General features: G+C 36.3%; 1 protein-coding gene across 1 annotated transcript; it reads right to left on the bottom strand.

Annotated features, from left to right (window-relative positions):
- Positions 1–3,836: 3,836 nt before the first annotated feature.
- Positions 3,837–19,028, bottom strand: LOC145764312 (cGMP-dependent protein kinase 1-like). The gene is made up of 13 exons (XM_082575930.1): positions 18,903–19,028; positions 17,486–17,581; positions 15,774–15,869; positions 12,862–13,026; positions 9,742–9,927; positions 8,831–9,212; positions 8,456–8,619; positions 6,849–6,961; positions 6,428–6,590; positions 6,075–6,215; positions 4,859–4,999; positions 4,435–4,554; positions 3,837–3,989 (listed from the first exon to the last, which is right to left on the bottom strand). Exons 1-13 carry the CDS (start codon positions 19,026–19,028, stop codon positions 3,837–3,839), a joined length of 2,046 nt encoding a protein of 681 aa, XP_082432056.1.
- Positions 19,029–20,532: the final 1,504 nt, after the last annotated feature.

Raw genomic sequence — 20,532 nt, 5'->3', positions numbered from 1 at the left:
ACCAACTCCCTACCCAGACAGAAAAATCGACGTTGAATCAATGTAAAAATGACGGATTTTGCTGCCTGGGTAGAGAATGGAATTTTAGCGCCGTCGTGTTATGACTGACAGACACAAAATGAAACCGCACGCTAATAGTAAACTGTCAATCAAGCTATTGAATATCAGGAAATTTCTTGCATTTTATAACTGGCTGTGACAAAAGGTTTATTTTGAACTTCACAATTATCCGATACCAACATAATCGGGATTAAAAGTTGGGGCAAGAAAAAAAACTAAAAGTCAAGAAATCTCAGGTTTCTAGCGTCACTGCTTCTATGTGAAATTGCTGAATTAGCAGAGGGCGAGACCATAAGGTCTACGCCAGTGACAGATACGGTTAATGATGTTGTTTAGTCACTGACTTGAATGTGGTTTTCACACGATAAGACCACATCCTTACCACTTAGGATTGGACTATCAAGGGATAGTTGGCCAAACAACGGTTTGTCGAATGACATTTGATCGAAGCGACAGTTAGTCGAACGACATTTGATCGAAATGACAGGTGGTCGAATAACAGTTTGTCGAAACGACATTTGTCGAATGACAGTTTGTTGAAACGACACATTATGAAACAACAAGAAGAACTATGAGACTAAGTCTTTGAAGGATTATGGGTTTGGGACTGTGGTTTTAGAGAATTTTGAGGTGATGGATTTGTGAGATTGAGATTTTCTGTAATTGAGCGTTAGGAGACAGATCATTAGAAACTTTTGGGAGTTGTAACTTAAGATTACGAGTGTCGATATTTTAGAAGATCGTTCTTTCAACATCTCAAACACAAAAACCCCAATTCTTTAACTCACAAATATCCTACATCTACAAACTTTCCAAATTTTTTGATTTATTGAAATTATAACCTTCAAGTAGGAATTTTTTAAACCTCAATCAACCAAAATTAAAAACCTTCCTTTTTACCATTCCCAACCTTCTGTTCTACAATCTTCTATAACCTCAAACTTAAAAGAACCAACCTCCAAAAATTCTCAACTTCCAGTCCCAATTCCTCAACCTTATCTATCCCACAACCACTTTTATCTATCTTAGTTTTTTTGTTTTTTTTATAGCCCATTTCTAATTGTACAAGAGCGTTCATTTTCATGACTGAAAACAAAGGCTGCACACGGCTGTTTTGCGGGCGGCTAATTCGTTGGTCAATGAGGTTTATCTGAGACCCAGATTTTGCCTTGGCAGATTGTTATGGTAGACCTTTATGCCACCAGCTTAGTTTATTACACTCATAACGTTATTGTTTATTTATTGTCGCCCCGCAACAGATAAAATACCGACTCGTTTTTAATTTTGTATTCTATCTACGATGTCACCACATTATTATCCCACATATCCTCTTTGCGTTGTTCAAGAAAGAACACAATCGGTTCTAGTTTTGTAGTCATTATAGTATGAACCCACATGGAATCGAACTCAGACCTAATAGCATCAGGGCCGAAGGCGATTGCCACTAGGCCGATAATCTTGATAAGAATGACGACAATAATAATATTCTTTGAGGTTTATTTATTGTCGCTCTACAACAGCTAGTCTTTTAAGTACGGTACAGGGCTCTTTGTAATTTTTCTATCATATTTACAATATTGTTAACGCAATATAATAAGTGCACTAAACAAAGCTGACTAGAAGTGAAATCAAATAAAATGACAAATAAATTGGAACGCCACGACATGCCTGAAACGTAATTGAAAAGAACGCAAGTACTCAAAAAGAACGTAAAGTGCAGAGATAACCGCATAAATGTAACTTAACAGGAACTAAATATACAACAAGAAAATCAAACATGTTTTGTATTTATAATTTCATTTCATATTTTGTTTAATTGTAGGAATTTTTGTCCTTGGACTGTGAAAGTCTTTTTGAAGGCTTAGTTCTAGAAGTTTTGTATACTTTTAGACTTTTGGAGAGTATCAAAATTTTAACCACCAAAGAACAAGCCCAGTCAGCGAAATTGACAGAGTAAAGTTTCCGCTGAATGGATAGCTATCGTTGAAATGGATAATTTCAGTTTACTGATCTTTTTACACTCTACAGTTGGTATGCATACTGAACGATAAATAAAAAAGCGACTACAAAAATAGCTTTTCACTATATTTTTAATGGCTGGCTTCTGTATAAAACGTAAACCAACAAAACAAATAAAAAGTAATTCGTGCAAAAACAAAAACAAAAAAGCTGATAAGCTTTTATTTAAAAATAGATCCTTAAAAAATACTGGGCTTTGGTGAACAACACATAGAGAGATCCAAATAAGTTTAAATGGCCTATTCTAAAACCACCCCATGTTTGAAATCTTTGTTAAACCCTTACCGTGGTCGTCGTGTAAGCCTCTGAGGCCGAGGGTCTATAATTTTACCACCCCATATTCACGATGTTTCCGTACTACACCGGAAGGCTGCTAGAGAGCAGCCAGTCTTTTGTTTCATCATCCATGACGAGCAGACCTTCCACTCGGTTAGGTGGCTGTACCCAGGTGGCAAAACTCGTCCCAAACGTATGATTCAAGGTGGCAATAATACATTCTAACAAAACAGTATACATTTTTATATACAATACATCTCTACACCTCATTTGCTTTGCGGTTTAAATTTTAAAACACAGAGGACTGGTGAACTGACTCTTTTGGTCAGTGTATTTGCATTGCTTGAGATCAAGTTGCTATCCAATTATCTACCGTGTCTTTTGTATTGTAATGTAGTAGGTACATACAACATGCTCGCTATATTTGGATACATCCTGCAGGAACGAAAGCAGACTACATGGTGAAGCAGTTTCTTTCAGTGCGAAAGGGTCAGTTTGTTTCAAAGGATTGGAGTGGGTTTTGGAAACGTTAAAAGTCAATAAAGAAGCAAAAAATATTACTAAAGACTTAGAGTGAAACTACTTAATTTTGAAGCACATTAAAGGGGTATTAAAGGAAAAACCTGACTTGGCGATTTTCCACGTTCTTTGTGTTTAACATGCTACCATAAAACGATTTTCAATAAAATTTTGCCCCATTGCGGTCTGACCACCATTGTGCGCGTGCTTTTGTCAGAGCTTTCAAAACGAGATTGGCCTGAGCAACGAAGCGTGCGACTGTAAAGAACGTCATAAAGTCTACGTCATAAAGTCTAGCAATCAACCGATCACGCAATAATTGTTCCTGCGGGCGATTTGACTGTAGGCTATGTATGTATGTACATCAAAACAGCACATTTCAACATCAAAACAGCAGACAGTTTGCTCAAAACATCAGATGTGGTAACGTGGCTTTTGTTATTGCTGGACTTTATGACGTATTCTTGAGCTGTGTTTGCACGTTTTGGTCATTTTGAAAAAAATGAAAATAAATGAAACACTGGACTTTGGGCCTTGCCAGCGCCATTGAAAACAAATTTTTTTGGGTAATTGTTTTTGAAATGTATTCTTGAATGTTCAGTTTACTCATTTTAATGCTTAATTCCGGTTTGAAATTTTCCTTTAGTATGCCTTTAAAGCTGATCAACTCATTTTCATTTCGTCCAGATGTAGCCTACTGTTATAAAGTAGTGCTGATAAGAGCACCATTCAAATTTGACAGAGTCACGAAAAAAGGGTGTAATATCTATTTGGCCGAACAATCTAAAAAACAGCGGAAAGTACGCTACGCCGAGTGACAATAATTGCGTTCTACGTTCAGCAATAATTAGCAAGCATAGTGCGGTGTTCCAAAAATATGGTATTTGAATAAACAAAACAAAAATAAATCATGCCCTAAAAATTTGATAACGTGGGTCCATCACTGTATTGCTTCTACTTCATCAAAAGTCTTTGTCCCAACCGGACATTTCTTCTTCTACAATTTCTTCATCTCTTTCCAATGTGTCGAAGTTTCTCAAATCAGTCGAACTTGTAATCTCTGGCACATAAGGAGCGTTGTAGGTTCCAGTCTTCAACGAAATCCAATCAAATCCCTGTGCAATGACAGCTAAATAGCCATAATTTTTCTTAAATTAGGTGTTGTTTTAACGTTAGAAAATCAATACTACCCATGCGCTAGATATTGTAAAAATTTTCATCTTATTTTCAATAAGCAATTATTAAGCAGGTAATTGTTCCCTTTTTGTAGACTTCTTATGCTTGACATATACTGTTTTTTGTTGTGGTGGTCCGAAACATAAAAACAAACTGAACTGAAGCAATTGTTTAGAGAAGAAAGTCGTTTTTATATAAAGCCTTTACTCTCAAATCTATTTGTTTAATAGGGAAATTTTTAATACTTTCGGCCTAGTGTAGACAAAATACCCAATAATGCTTTGCTTTTTCGAATGACAAAGCGTATTTTTGAACTGTTGATGGGTTGTTATTATAAGTCTTTTAAGAACACGCCCCTATGCTAATTAATTTTTTCAGACTCACTGAAAACCAACGGTGGTTCTTAATGTCAATGGTGCCGCTCCGTAAATTTCCAATTCTTTCCGCTGGATTTTCCCTGCACAGTCTCCGAATCAAATTCTGTGCCGGTTTGCTAACTTTTTGCTAAAAAAGAAAAAACACTCATATAAAAACACATAATAGGACGAACTGATTCGGTTCTTATTGAAAACTCACAAACAGCTAAAAATTGAATTAAAATAAACGCAGTGGGCTACTGTATGTAGTTTTGAAAAGCACTTGTTTATTGCTAAAAGAAAGTTAAATCCAGAAAAACTTGTAGCTGATAGGCTCACTGGCCACTACGACTATTGAAAAAAGTTTCATTAAATCCAAGTTTCTTTTTTTAAGTTATAACTTTATCCCAGTTTGTGATAAAAAATTTAGTTATATCTATTGAAATACTTACCGGCCATTCTATGGCATCAATACCTCGAAGAATATGTCTATAGGTGATTAAAGCATCTGACGAGTTAAACGGAGGATCCCCAGTCAACATCTCAAAGATCAAGATTCCAAGCGCCCAATAATCAACTGCCACGTCATGGCCCTTAAAAGAATACACAAAAAGTAATTGACGCATTGTTTAGAATAATCAGTATTTCACTGAAAAATACAACAATTGTACAATCATTGTTTCATCTGTTTGTCTTTAAAGGCCATGTGTAGGTGGAAATCTGCATTGCGAGTACAATTACTTGGAGCACAACCATATATTCCACGACATTGAGTTTAACGTATGACGTCAATATGACGATTAACATCACTTCGATTAGAAGAGGCAAATTCTTTATTTCCTAGTATTACCGTAATAGTAGAAATACGTCGATCTTAAAGAACTAGTTTAATATACAGACTTGCGTTTGATACTGAAAATTTCGATAGGCTTACTTTTGTATGTTGCGACATGGCCATGGTTGCGACTATATATAGAGTTGTTCGTATGGCAAAGAGATAGAAAGAGAGAAATCACTTTATTTGGCAATCAAATGCTATAAAATAGTAGCCTACACAGTACACAATAGGCTTACATTACAATAACACACAATTCATAAACATAGAGGAAAGCATAAGTCGCTCAGTGTTGAATAATTCAATCTGATTAGTTCGGAGCAGCAAAAGAACATTTGGTTATCCAGTCAGCTGCTTCCAACTGATCATAATTTAAACAACAACAAAAAATAGTGTAGGCTATGTCATCGTAAGAAGTCAGGCAAGTCGGACAAATGATAGGAGCTATAATACGTAGAAGCTAATTTTATAATTGAAAGTTCTCTTTAATTACAATTTTAATAGATTTGAATTTTTACATGTTTATTATCATCTTATTATCTGATGTATTGACCTGAAGTCTTATAGTTATGTATAATATTTGATCTTTTCTATTCTTTTACTATATTATCTACTTTTTTAACACTTTCATTAAATTTTATAATTAACTTAATAGTAATTCATTCTTTATTATTGTTGCAGATTATACTGATGAAGCCACACTTGTGTGGCGAAAGCTCTGTATTTAAATAAACTGATTCTTCTGATTTGGTGTGATATTGTTTACTTTATTTAAAACAAACATAGTTTGCAAACTGGAAAGTTTTATTAAATCTACCAGTCTTCCACGTTACTTTGTTCAGTATAACTTCCGGAGCCACATATTCTGGAGTTCCACAAAACGTCCATGTTTTTTCTCCTCGATCAATCTTCTTTGCAAATCCAAAGTCGACAATCTTTACAAATCCTCTCTCATCCAGCAATAAGTTTTCAGGCTGTCAAGAAAGAGAATTTATGCAAATATATTCTTTGTTGCTTTTTCATGAAGGATTGTTGATACAATTTGAACAAACTAGTCAAATCTGAACACTCTAATGCGGTTTGTGAGCGAAATTTTACAATAGAAATTAAGCTATAGCCTATATACATTACAATTACTAAAACTATATTCACTGTGAATTAAAATACATCTGAAACTTGTTTTTGCCTTTAAATCTCTGTAGACGACTCCACGAAGATGGAGATACTCGATCGCTTCCACGACACAGGCTGTGTAAAAACGTGTTCTTGATTCATCAAAGTATCCATCGTCTCTTAACTTTGCCCATACCTCTCCTCCCAGACAGGGTTCCATCAGCATGTAAACATACCTAGTTGACCAGCAGATGGTTTTGTTGTTAAACTAATTTTCATCCATATTTTAGCCACGAACCAACAACCTGAAAGCTTGAATATTTGCTTTTGTTGATGGTGATGTAAGCCAGCTTGTTGATGTCGTAATTGTAGTCTTAGTAATCGACCGGTGTATCAACCAAACTCTTTATCCAAAAGTTTTTATTGGCCACTGATCGGCTGTATCTTATCTTAGACAAAGTAATCTAACAACATTGAACAGGCTCGTAGCCTACTTATCATTCTTGAATGTCTTGTAGAGCTGCACGATGAATCTGCAATCTGAGTCACGCATGATTTGCTTCTCTGAGATGATGTGTTCCTCTTGCTTCGTTTTCACGATATGAGTCTAAATATAGAGTAGTAGTTAACAACTTCTCAGTTCTTACTTCTTCGTTGCGTGAGACTACGAAAACGAAGAAGAAATTATTCTTACTTGTTAGAAGAAAAAAAAAGCTCATTAAGTTGGCTAAATAAAAATAATGAAATATTTCTATTTTAACAATGTGACCCAGGTTATTGTGAAATGTATTGAGTATATTCGTAAGTTATTTAACCCTATCTTAATACGAGCTGATTTCGTACGCGAAAGCACGTCAAGGGCTATCTTCGCCCCGTGCTAATTAATCGCTAATAACGGGAGCTATGAAAATCACAGAGCCAAAATATTTTACAAGATAATAGCCATGTGTATTGTGCGTATAGAAATTAAATTTTTACTCAACAAATTTATTTAAAAAGTCGGAAAGTCGGTTTTTATTCTATTTTCCCGAAAATATCTCCAAAATTGAAATTTTTGAATTATAACATAGAGTAATGCTAAACTAAACAAAGAATTACTTTTGCTCATAAATATAAGCCATTTTTAGGCGTTTTTACATTTTAAAGTAATTGCATAAACATTTATATTGCACTGACATTAACATAATCTAGCATTGCACGAAATGTCTAGCCACCTGAGACGAAATGCTTATTGTGAAGAGCAGGAAGGTAGAAAAATTACCAGTTTATAGGTTTAGAAAATTTGCAAAGAATAAAGACTAAAAGTCAAGAAATTTCACATTTCTAGCATATTTCCTTCTGTGAAATATTTCACTACTAGTGTGGGGCGTCCTCATAAAGCCCCGAGTCGCTACAGATAGGGTTAAATCAAACCTGATTGAATGTTTAAGAAGGAAAATGTCAGGTAATGACTAACTATCCAGAGGATGTTGCCGATTTAAAAAAATAAGTATGTTGCAGTGAATAGCTACGTAACCAAGTAGCACTACAGTGTAATAAAACCAAAATTGAAACAAAAATAGCAGTTTAAAACAAAATCGCGCACTAATTCAAAAAAAAAAAAGGAAAACAATAAATTTGAGTAATGCATTACCAAGTAAACGTTTGTGAAAACTTTGAGATTCAACATCGTATTTCTACTTCCCCTTGGAGCGTTACATGATTACACGTAGGCCGTAGGCCTATGTCTGTACACGTGCACATATGCTGGTGGAATACTATGAACTGACTGCTGTTGTTTCATGAATGACTAAATTGTATAAAGAATTGTACTGACAGTAACAAGTTATTTTATCTCAAACTGCCAAAATTAAAAATTTATGATTGGTTGTTGCTGTAGGCTGCGTTGCACTATTGCAGTAATTCAATCTAAAGGCCTTTCAAATCAAATATCCAATAATGCCTCACCAACAGTATATTGGAAATGAAACGTTTTGTCGCATTGTTGCGTTTTGTTCAGTGGATACCCGCTGCTATGCCAAAGTGTATATAGGACAATGATGGGCCACTTAAATGCAGGTGGTAGGCTACACTTTAAAAAAAAACATGCTGGCAACTTTACCTTTTTCATACATTTAAGGGCGAAGCTTTGAGTTGGTTTCTCTTTTAAACAGACCAACTCTACTCGACCAAAGCCTCCTATTCCGAGAACGCCCACAAAGTCAAAGTCTCCGAGAGTACAATTCTTGACCGGGGAGAGCATCCGTCGCTCAGGCATTCTGGGATCTAATAGAACAAACAAATTGTGATGCACTATTTGATATAATGAACTGAAAAAAATCTGACAATTGCATCAAAAAGTAACATTAAAATTCATCATGATTATTTGAAAAAATTTCATAGATTAATTGAATCAAAGTGGAAATCTGTGTTAATTGCCTATAGTCACTTTCCAGTGAATAACAGAACTGAAAAGAAAACCTATTCGAAAAAATACCTGTAGTAACCGAGACATCTTTCCAATCCTTGTCTGCCATGTTTCCAATCAGGGAATGGAATGGCTTCTTGTCCAATGTCATGCATCGAACTTTACTTCTCGCTATTACGTTTGCTCCTCTCTTTCCACTTTCACTTCGCAACGCTATTTCACCAAAGTATGAACCTTTTCCTAAAGTTCGAATAAAAGATTCTTCATTTTTTTCTTGTCCTTTTTCAGTGACATCAACTTCTCCCTCCATGATAATATAAAAGATGTCTCCAACTTCTCCTTGTCTGACGATGTACTGGCCCTTTTCAAATATTTCTTCTTCCAAAACCTCTGTTAGCTTTGCAAGTTTGCTGCTCTCAAGATTTTGCAGCAAAGGAACGGTATGCAGCGTCTGTATTGAAACTTTAAAGTTGAACATATTTAAAATTGCAAACGTATCTACACTAGAAGCTGTTTTATTTTGCTTTTTTTTGTAGAGTTTTAACAGCATGCAAGATTGGGTAAGGCAATAAAATACCATACAGTACACTATTTCAATAAATAAACGCTTTAACGCTTGTTTCTACGCCATAACAACGCAACCTGATGAACAAAAATTTGAATCAAATCACATTTTTATGGCCATCATTAAAAAGAGCGTTTCGAGTACCCATTTATTGCTTTTGCTTTTGGCGTTTTTCGAAAATCATCGGTTTAAAAAACTGTGGTGGTGTGAAAGTAACCATAAATTTTAAACAGTACAAACACGATACAATGGTTACATGTAAATATGGCTTGTCTGTATGCACATCACTGTTCATTTGTAGGCTGCTTACCAAGCAGCCGATTACTTTTAATGCAAAGGGAGTGTTGACCAACTAAAGGAAAGCAATCATCACTGTAAACTACTGATTGCGGCAGGTTTCGCTGCATTTTAATACCTGTATCAGCTCTTTTCGCTGCATTTTCGTTGTCCTCATCATAATGTCTAGAAAAGTGCTTCGTTCCAGCATCCATACTTTGGTTGGTGATTTTGCCGTCACTGTCGCTGTTCGTTTGCTGTGATGGAGAAGAGCCAGTTCCCCAAACACCGATGGTGGCTTAATATTGCGCAAAAAACGTCCCTCCTGTTAAAGATAAAGCCCACGGCAATGGGTCAATCGCAAACACTTGATCTTTAAAAATTATTTAATAGTTACAAACAAAAATTTTGTCTTTATTCCGAAGAATTGGTCCAAGAGTTGAAATGTAATGGTGGTGTCAGATAATGAAAGATCGTAGGCTATATCTGTCCCCAAGGCCTACGAGAGGGGGGTACGGAGGGTACGGTGTACCCTTGAGGGCCCAGGCTTGTGATTGTTGGGGGGCCCGAAATTGTGATTTTATAATTTACGCGCAAAAATGTTTGGTTAAAAACTATCCTATACGACTAAATTCAAGCATAAAAGTTGTTATTCGTTAGTCCTTGTGAGCCCGGAAAGAAATTAGGTGTCCAAAGCGGTGACTTAATGCTTTACGTGCAAACATCTTCTGTTAAAAACACCCTAAATTAAATCATAAAAGTTGGTTATTCTCCTGTCCGGGGGGGAAGGCATAGTGTAGCAAAAGCAGGGTTGAGAAACCGGTAGTTTTTTTAATACCCGGATGTTTTTGGGCTTTTTTGTGTTTTTTAAAAAACTATTTGAAAAAAGGGGCAAACTTGGTTTTGAATCTTTATCCTCGGACTGACAAAGCCTTGATAGGTTATTCCTGGTTGTTTTGCATACTTGTAGATGTAGAGGCTCTTGAAGCAGGGCCAGTAACCGAGATTGGCAGAGTGAATTTTCCAATTGTTGAAGTCTTGTTGCCGGGGAATTATTACATCTATTAGGTGCCACTGAATGGAGAGCAGTCCTTAGAATGCGTTGCTCAAGCGCACACTCCGAAAGTCGAACCAGCACCGCTTAATCTTGAAGCTTCTTCGTTCACGAAGTTACGCGCTAACCAACTGAGCTATCGGAGCGACACCTTACATTATGTCATTATTCAGATGCATGGGAATAGAATTTAATCTAGGGTAGGCCAATGCCATTCTCTGTTGTTATAAACTTGTATTTTATGATGCTCAGTCTTATCGTATCTGGCAGCAGGGCAGGGTAGGCCTATATCATGAGGGAAATTACATATTTATCCTCTTTCATATTCAGTATTATTGTACATATAGTCTATTAAAATTAAAGAATAATTTACTGCAGCTTGATACTATTATTGCACACAGATGTCCAATTCTGCAGCAAAATGTTGTATGGTGTGCAATACGCCTAAGCAAACATCACACGTTTTTCCCAAGACAAAGGGGCCTGGAGTGAGAGGGGGGTCCGAAATGACTCTTCGTACCCCCAGTGAAAATTTCTCTCAGAGGCCCTGTCTGTCCCACACTAATAGCCTAACTATTTCACACGCCATGATCATGTCGTGTAGGTAATTTTCGACTAATAGGCTTATTGCGTGAAAGATCATCAGGTGTTTTGCAAGAAGTTTATTAGTTTAACAAGTGTTCCATAGCACACCGGTCGAAAATAAACACTGTAAGAGCTTCGCGTTTGTCTTCTGCAATTCCTGCCTGAATATCAAATTTGTGCTCATCCAAACAGGCCTTGATATCGCACTGAGAAAAACTGAAAGTGTATAAATTGTGGTTTATTTGTATATTTTACTACATCATTGTAAAATTTTCCAGAAATATTTGATAAAACTACCATTCAACGTTTTATAGGCAGAGAAAAATTTTTCTCGAACTGTTGAAAATTCCATGATCAGATCACCGCTGCAATGCCTGATGGAAATCTGCAAACAAATCTCCATCAGGCATTGTAGATGGTAACAATCAAAGGTTACCTCTGCAATGCCTGATGGAGATTTATTTGCAGATTTCCATCACGCATTGCAGCGGTGATCTGATCATGGAATTTTCAACAGTTTGAGAAAAAGTTTTCTCTGCCTATAAAACGTTGAATAGTAGTTTAATCAAATATTTCTTGAAACTTCCTTGGTTTCGTATTACAGTAGAATTCGCCTATAGTGACAATTGAAGGGACCGCGGAAAAAGTGTCACTATAAGCGAAGTGTCACTGTAGACGAATGATGACGTCGTTGATAACGTCACTTGTGCAGTATCTGCGCATGCGCATCCCATGTTGGTTTAATTCAAACCTAGTCAGCAAATCAATCCTTTATGGTTCAACCTCTGCATACGTTAAATCAATGTAAAAAGATGGATTTGCAGGCTGGGAACTGGCGAATGCTGATAAGGACAAAATATGATTCCAACTTAAACTGGAAATACACCGTAAAGTGTCCTTATACGGAAATTTTTGAGCCCAAGGTACAGAAATGTGGTGTCACTGTAAGCAAAGTGTTCTTATACACAAAGTCACTATAGGCGAAGTCATTTCTATGCAAAACATATGGTTTGCAAACGGAACTTTGCAACAGGTGTCACTATAGGCGAAGTGTCACTATAGCCAAAGTCACTATAGGCGAATTCTACTTGTACTTGAATTATAAAATTTTGTTTGGTATTGCGCAAGATTATTTTAATGCATAAAGTGTTTCTTGGCTCAAAAAAGTTGAAAAACAGTGGAGTAGAATGGTACAACAAGTGTGAGTAATCTCCTTAACCAGATCAGGGTAGAAAGAGCGATGTTTCGCTGGTTTTCTGTTTCAACACTAGTTTCTTAGTGAATTGAAGAATTTCATACAGAAACGTGACGGCACATGTTGTGTTATTTATCCTTTAGTCAATTTATTTTTAAAAAATCTCTTTACCATAGTTTTGAAAAGTAACTTATAAAAGTTGCACAATGGAATTAAAAGAGAATATATCTGAATTCTAAACCATTACCATACCGTTACATCAGGGGAATCCAGTTGATAATGAGAACGAAAGAAGAGAATGAAATCTTGCATTGGAAGCACGTATTTTAACATAAAGTGAAGTGTCTCAGCGGAGAAAAAAACCTCCTAAGAAAATCAATGATCTCGGTTTTTCACCAAGTGCATATTCAAGCCATCACATTCACCTGCGTCACTTCCAAAACGCCAGATTCCAAAATATACAATCTGTCTCCAATTGCTCCCTCTTTGATGAAAGTATGGTTGGATGGTACAGTCCGTTGCATCAAGTCAATTATTTCCTTGATTTGCTCTCTGTTCAGATGCTTCAAGAAGTCATTGTTTAGGATTGCCTGAAAAAGTTGGCTCTTCATGCAAATCACATGCCTTAATGATATCGAACGTAGCATTAAAAATGTTTTTGTATTGAAATATGATAACATAGCACAAACATGCAATGGTTTTACTGTAACTAATGTTGATTACAGGCTGAAGACTGCATAAAAGATGAAGGTAGACTTTATCGTTGGTCCAATTGTTGATTACAGAGCATCGTAGACGAGAAAATAAGTTTTTTTTATTGTACAGTCATGGCATGGTACAGTACGGTAGTACAGCTCATGGTCGAGAACAATGGCGTATTGCATCCAGCCCTCAATACGAGGAAGGAACATGAACATAATGATGAAGACGGTAGTACGTATGATAACACTTGGTCTCCACTAGAGCTCTGTTCAAAACATGTTTTAAATAAGAAGATAACAAGACCAAATTTACTTCCATAAATGGTAATTTTAAATGACACGGAACAAATCGAGATCATTTCATCTCAAAAAATCTTGAATTGATACTGATGCCAGCATACGTTACAACATCCTAATCGCAACAGCCAACATCACAACTTATATTTTTTTGACGTATAAATTATTTTTTTGAAATGTATCTACTTTTATAGAAAACACACACAATAAAAACAAACAACTTGTTTACCTCTCCTAAAAACATTCTTTGTTCTCTCGTTTTCTGTGTTTTTTTCACTTGTTTGTGATGTTGTGGTTGCTGAGGTCTTATTACAAATCCTCTTGGTCTGTCAGGTTTGTGGTTTTCCGTCTGCTTTGTATAAATTAATTCAATAAACACATTGGTAACAACACAATTAAACATTTATGTTTCATCGCAACCCTTGCGGTTGAATGCGCCAGCGAATGTCAACGAGAGTTTTGAATAGTTTACAGTTGGCGCACCTTCAATAAACTATTGCATCATTATGTGAGGTTTTATCATCACGCTGTATCTTTACGGCTAATGTAACAGATTAATCCAAATATCACTACTCAGTGGCGCATTCAAGAACGTTGATTGTGTGAATCTCTATCCTCGACTGAGAAAACTTCTTTAAAATCTTGATCTTACCAGTTTCTTATACTTGTAGAAGCTTTGAACCACTGACAAACACCCGGTAACTAAGATTAACCGAGTGAAATTTCGGCTTGTTGTTAAAGTGTTGAGGTCTGTAAAATATTCCAACAACTACATGTCGCTGAATAAAGAGCTTTCCTTGAAATGCCTTGCTCAAGCGGTTGGTTGGTTTTGAATCTTTATCCTCGGACCGACAAAACCTTGATTGGTTATTCCTGGTAGTTTCGCATACTTGTAGAGGCTCTTGACGCAGGGCCGGTTACCGAGATTGGCAGAGTGAAGTTTTCCGATTGTTGAAGTGTTGTTGCTGGGGAATCCCATTCACTATAGGTGCAGCTGAATGGAGAGCAGTCCTGAAATGCATTGCTCAAGCGTGGAATGAAATTCGTTTCATAGCCTATATGTTTTTTGTTTTTCTTCTTCATTTGTGTTTTTTTTGCGTTCGTACAATGTTTTTCCATCTCTTTGTTCTTACTAATTTTTCTTGCGATCTAACGTTCTTGCTGTGTTGTTACTACTGTACCATACCTTCGATTATTGCGTTTTAAGTGTGTTATTTTGTTTATTGGTTGGTTTTGAATCTTTACCCTCGGGCTGACAAAGCCTTGATTGGTTATTTCTAGTAGTTACGCATACGCTACTTGTAGAGGCTCTTGACGCAATGCCGGTTACCGACATTGGCAGAGTGAAGTTTTCCGATTGTTGAAGTTTTGTTGCCTGTTGAATTATTCCATTCATTAGGTGCCGCTGAATGGAGAGCAGTCCTGAAATGCGTTGCTCAAGCGCACACCCCGAGAGTCGAACCAGCGCCGCGTGATCTTCAGCTGGGCGCGCAACCACTGAGCTATCAGGGCGGACTACCTGCACACCCGGAGGGTCGAGCCAGTGTTGCTTGTTCTTGCGGTTTCTTCGGGCACGAGGTTGAGTGCTTAAACAATTGAGCTATCGGGGCGATAATATCGATAACTAGCCATCAATTGATTTAAACATGCATACATTTCTGTATAAAGGTTGGTTTAGCAACCTTCATAACCAACCTTCAAACCAACCTTCATACAGAAATGTATGCATGTTTAAATCAATTGATGGCTAGTAATTTGCCTCGTTAGCTCAGTTGGTCAAGTGCCCAATTGTGCGCACAAACAAATTTCAAGATCAAGCGGCGATGATTCAGCCCATAGAGTGTGCGCTTTTAGCAAGACATTTTAAAGACAGCTCTCTATTCAGCGGTATCTAAAAGATGGAATAATTCACAGACAATATCACTTCAATGATCGGACGGTGATGAACTGTTTTATTTGCATCGACAACGTTCGGGTACAATTAAATGACACGGCGAAAAAAGCACAATAAACATAGGCAGGTCAGAGACTTCAAAAAACCGGCCTGCCATAACCCGCGGCGGCGGGAGCGGCGTGATTTTGGGTGGCGATGCACCTGGATAGAGGTCCACTAGTTTACTCTGTAAATTTTGGTAATCGAGCCTGCGTGTAAACAACCTACTTCAAAGCTTCTACGGTACAAGTATGCGAAGCTACTAGGAATAACCTTTTCGAGGCTTACTCAGTCCGACAATACAGATTCAACTCAACTTACCTAAAGCAATGGAAACAATATTTTTGTTAGTATGACAATTTCAGGTGGTTGAATGGAATTGTGTGGCAAAGTGAGGAGTACAAACCTTGTTTGTTTTAACCAAAGCTTCTTGAAGTGTTTCGATCTCGTTGTCGCTCTTTTTTAACTGTTGTTCCCATTGTCGATGTGCTTTTTCTAAATCCTGTACAATTGAAACATAATGAAGTTTATGAAAGCATATAATGAATTTACCAACGTTCAAGTAAATTTCAACTACACTGCATCGAGCAAATGAGTTTTTAAACTGGTTGTTTATTAGAGTATACAGTATTCTCTATTGCGTTGAGGTTCTAGAGAGGTAATTGGGGGGATCGCCCTCCTTAAAACACAGAAAAATAATTTTGTTCACAGTATTTTGGCAAGGTCGGATTAATGTAGTAGACCTGCACATCTTGTGTGTTATTGAAATCTCCACCTCCGGCCCTCCCTAAGGCTACTCGCTTCATCCGCCCCTGGCTCTATTGCGTAATTGTTTTTCTATATAGGATAGTTTTGTAATGACATCAAATATTTTCTATTTACCTAAACATTTGATATTTACACAATTAATATTTACACAAAGATTTATAACTACAATAGCCTACGTTTAACGCTGAATGAACAATTTGTAGCTACAAAGTTTCAGAAAAAAAGACCAATTGCGTTGCAAACGTTCAATCGGACATGGTAGTCCACACACCTTTATACCGTAAAACCTTATCTTTGAGAAATGGCCGGACTGGGAAATCTCTTTGTGGGCTTGAACTTGGCAGGTTCGCATAAGCTATTTGTTAAGATTTCGAACTTCTGATACAGACTTGGTCCTCAAAATGTACACAATGAAGTTTCCGTTTGTTGAAGTGTTGTTGGCTGTGAATTATTCCATCAACTAGATGCCGCTGAATTGAGAGCAATCCTTAAAATAAATGTGCTTAAGTGCACACTCCGAGAACCGAAACAGTGCTGCTTGACCTTGAGATTTCTTTGTACACAAACTCGGGTACTCAACCAACTGAGCAATTGGGGAGGACTGTTGCTGTGGGAGCCCAACGAGCTCACAATATAAATACAAAACTCATGCTTTACAACGGTTTCGAAAACTGAACTGTCATTGTCTTTAGTGCTATTAAATCAATTGACATGGAACTTTTTTTTACATGTGTAGACTATCAAATAAGCTGAAAGAGGCACGCCTTAAATGGTTGGGTCATGTCTTAAGGAGAGACGAAGATTATGATGGAAGAAAAATAAGACAATTGGAAGTTGATAAAATAAAGCGAGAAATAGGCCGAAAAGAAGATGGAGAGATTGTGTGACAGAATATATGGAAATAGTGGGAATGAAAGAAGAGGTTGCTGACAGAGTGATGTTGAGGACTGTAATCTACACCGGCGACCCCATTTGAAATGGGAACAAAGCCACAAGAAGAAGAAAAAGACTATCAATATCAATATGATACAGAACGATACAATGGTCGTAAAATGTGATTGATAAATTATTAAATACTAGTTGCATGCCAAAGTAAGCAACTTTGTGAATATAATTTTGCATTATTTGAGTCATTAAACTGATAAATTGCCATTAGTTTTTTTCTTTTGAAAGTGTTAATGACCCCAAAGTTTAAAATGCACTACATGTAGGCTATAGGCCAACCAGCGTATCAATAAAGTTTTATACAATCACAAAATATAGCGTCATCACTCGAATAGTTGGTTAATAAATTTATATGCCTAAGACTAAGTAATCAATACTTGTGAGAACATCGAGGTGTGCTCTCACCATGTTTGCTGTATCCAAACGTTGTTGGAGTTTTTCAATCTTCTTTTCACGTTCATTCAGTAGTTGTTCCAGTTCCCGATTAGTTCTTTCAAGAACCTGTTGAGTTACAAAACAAACCTTTATGAAAACAAATAAAAAAAATTTACAGTACAAACAGTTTATTGAAGCTTTTTGTTCAAATCATGAAAACAAATTTTTCGCTCATTGGAAAAAGTCATGAACTGACCTTCTAATAAAATCAAATGGTTGATGCAGGGACTTTATCCTATGGCTAACTAAGTAACAACTAAGTTTTACAAACTCATTCTATGGCATATGCATATTGAAAGGCTATAGACATTTAAGTTTCAAACAACGTTATAAGGAGAGTAGAAAAATCGAACTAAAAACCTTAACTTTTTGACGCTAAAATGTTTTAAGTGATCAGAAAATGTTTCAAATGATCTAGAAACTTTATTGCAGCTTAGAAATTTTAAACCATCGATGTAAGATTTCACTTGCAGTTTAAGTGTTGTTGTCTGTAAATTAAAATTAATCCATCCAACAGGTAGAGCTGAGGAGAGCTGGCCTTGTGGTGCCTTACGTGCAGTTTTTATTGTTGTTGCATAACTGATTGCTTATCAAGTGAGGTAATCGTAGCGAAATACTCAATAAAGATTTCCAAGATTGAAAAGAAAATTGAGCAATTTCACACACACGTTGTGAACTTGCATTTGAATTCTAACTTAATGTTTAATTGGAACTGATAATATCAGTGTATTCACACACATCATACTGTGATACTAATATAACATGGTTTTACGTCATGCACATTGCACAGTAACAGATGGGATATTACTAAAGAGCATATTCTTTATAGCTAAACCTAAAAATCAAAGTTCCAAAACTTAAGCTTTTTATTACGTTTCGAATCGAAATTAACGCTGTACTAAAAGTAATGACTTACCGTGATAAAATAAAATGTAATAGGCCAAAAAACACAACAAATTTGGGTAGGGCAATCACACTTGGCCTTCGGTCATATCTTAAGAATTGTGTTGCGGTTGAGACAGATTGAATAAAAGTCTTTCAGCCATAAAAGACATGCAGGACCCCAGTGTTTTAGGAACTCTGGTGGTATGTGATCGGGTCCTTGAACTTTGCCACATTTCGGTTGTTGGATCGCCGTATACAGCTCTTGGGAAGAAAAAGGGGTTTGTAAAACGCTATCAACCTCCGGGCACTCCAAAGTCTGCTACTTAAAGTTCGTATTTCTTGTCAGCACCATTTTTAATTAGCTAGAAGTTATGAGCAATGCTGTTGGCTGATGCAGGGCAGGGTTTAAATGGTTTTGAACTGCGGCCAGTGGGACGGTTGAACGTCTTCCATGCCATTTGAAAAGTTATTAAAACTGTTGATGAATTGTTTTATTTCTCACCTGTAGCCGGGTACTAACATCTTGGATTGGTCTTGACTTCTGCTCATCGGTTTCTGTTTTTGATTTTTGAGAGAGCACTTTAGGGGTATAATCTTTTTGTTTTTTCTTCCAAGGAAAGAATGACATTGTGATAGTTCAATCACAAAAATTAAACACTTAAAGTTTCTATAAAAAATTAGAGGTAAAAGTAAGCTATCCAAAACAATAGACAAAATATTTCTTTTGTAGGCCTACCTACCTTCTTTTAAAGCAAAACATTATGTCTTGATCGAAACAATATTACGCTTCAAAACGTTTTTGAGATAGGCTACGGCTAAACTTGAATAATTTGTACAATTCGTCGAAAAAAATTATATGGCCAAGTTCCAATCCAACCACTCAAATTTCACATTCGAAAATTTTTGTGTCGAATTAAATTGCGTTGTTTCGAAACAAAACTCTTCTCAAGAAACTCAATCCAGAAAAGATACAAGACGAAAAAGTAATTTTGTATCCAAATGAAACACTTCGAGAGTTCGAAATATTTCTGTAAATAAGCACTGTTGTATCGTGAACTTTACGTTTCCGCCTCTGAATCGGTAGGCATGGGTTTGATACCTTGTCCGGTCATATCAAAGACTTTTTAAAAATGGGGTTGAATCGAACTCCTGCTTGGCACTGAGCAACAGAATGGATTTGTGTAATAATGTACTCAGTTGCGCCTCTATACGCCTCTATACGGCTGCATTGCTATTGTCTGCTTTGTACTGTAAAGCGCTGAGAAGCAACGCATTCTGTGATGGATACAGCGCTATATAAGAACATGCATTATTATCATATGTGTTAGCCTACAGTATTACAGTATTTTGAAAATTTACTTAAAACAAACTATTAAACCATAAAAACTTGTTAACTCTTGAAGAAAAGTCTATAAACTCATACAGCTCATGTATTCTTCTTGTCTGCATTGAAGTCCTCCATTTTAAATGGTAACGACATACTGTAAACACTTTTTGTATGTAGCCTACGATAAAAACATAACAAGTGGATTATCTGCCAGCTTCTCTCAATCTTCCAGCCTAAAGTCTATATTGCTCACATTGTCCAACCACTCATTGCAGTGGTAGATTGTCCTGTTGTTGTTACATTGTAGTTTTAAAGTTTAAGGTGTAAAGCCGTTGTGTGCGCTTTTTATGACATATCAACAAACTCAAGTGTTTGTGAAAAAAACAAATACTTTTTTGATCACAACAAATAAGCAGCAAATTGACTTGTCGGTTGATGAAAAGGTTTACAATAAAGTTATTTTTGAATCAATTTACCGATGAAAATTGAAAGTCATTAAAACTTTCTGCGTAATACACACTGTCATTCTTCAATTAAGCACAGTATAAAAACACCTAACTTCTTCTTTTATGGGAGTAAGAGTGAATTGATAAGACTAAAGCTTACGACTGTATCTGTCATCACAATCGTGGGTCAAGATAAACAGAGAATTTTTTATATCAATATTTGTCAAGCCCGTACATAAACGTTAAATATCAAATGAATGACAACATAAAACAATCTTTTTATAGCTATTATTTTCAGACTTAAGAGAATAACAGTTGATTCGACAATGACAATGATTGCATTACAAGGGTAGGCTAAT

This window comes from Aplidium turbinatum, chromosome 2 (genome assembly GCF_918807975.1).
Source record: "Aplidium turbinatum chromosome 2, kaAplTurb1.1, whole genome shotgun sequence".
Taxonomy (NCBI): domain Eukaryota; kingdom Metazoa; phylum Chordata; class Ascidiacea; order Aplousobranchia; family Polyclinidae; genus Aplidium; species Aplidium turbinatum.
Note: the sequence above shows the minus strand (reverse complement) of the source record. Positions and strands in the feature narration are given on the sequence as shown.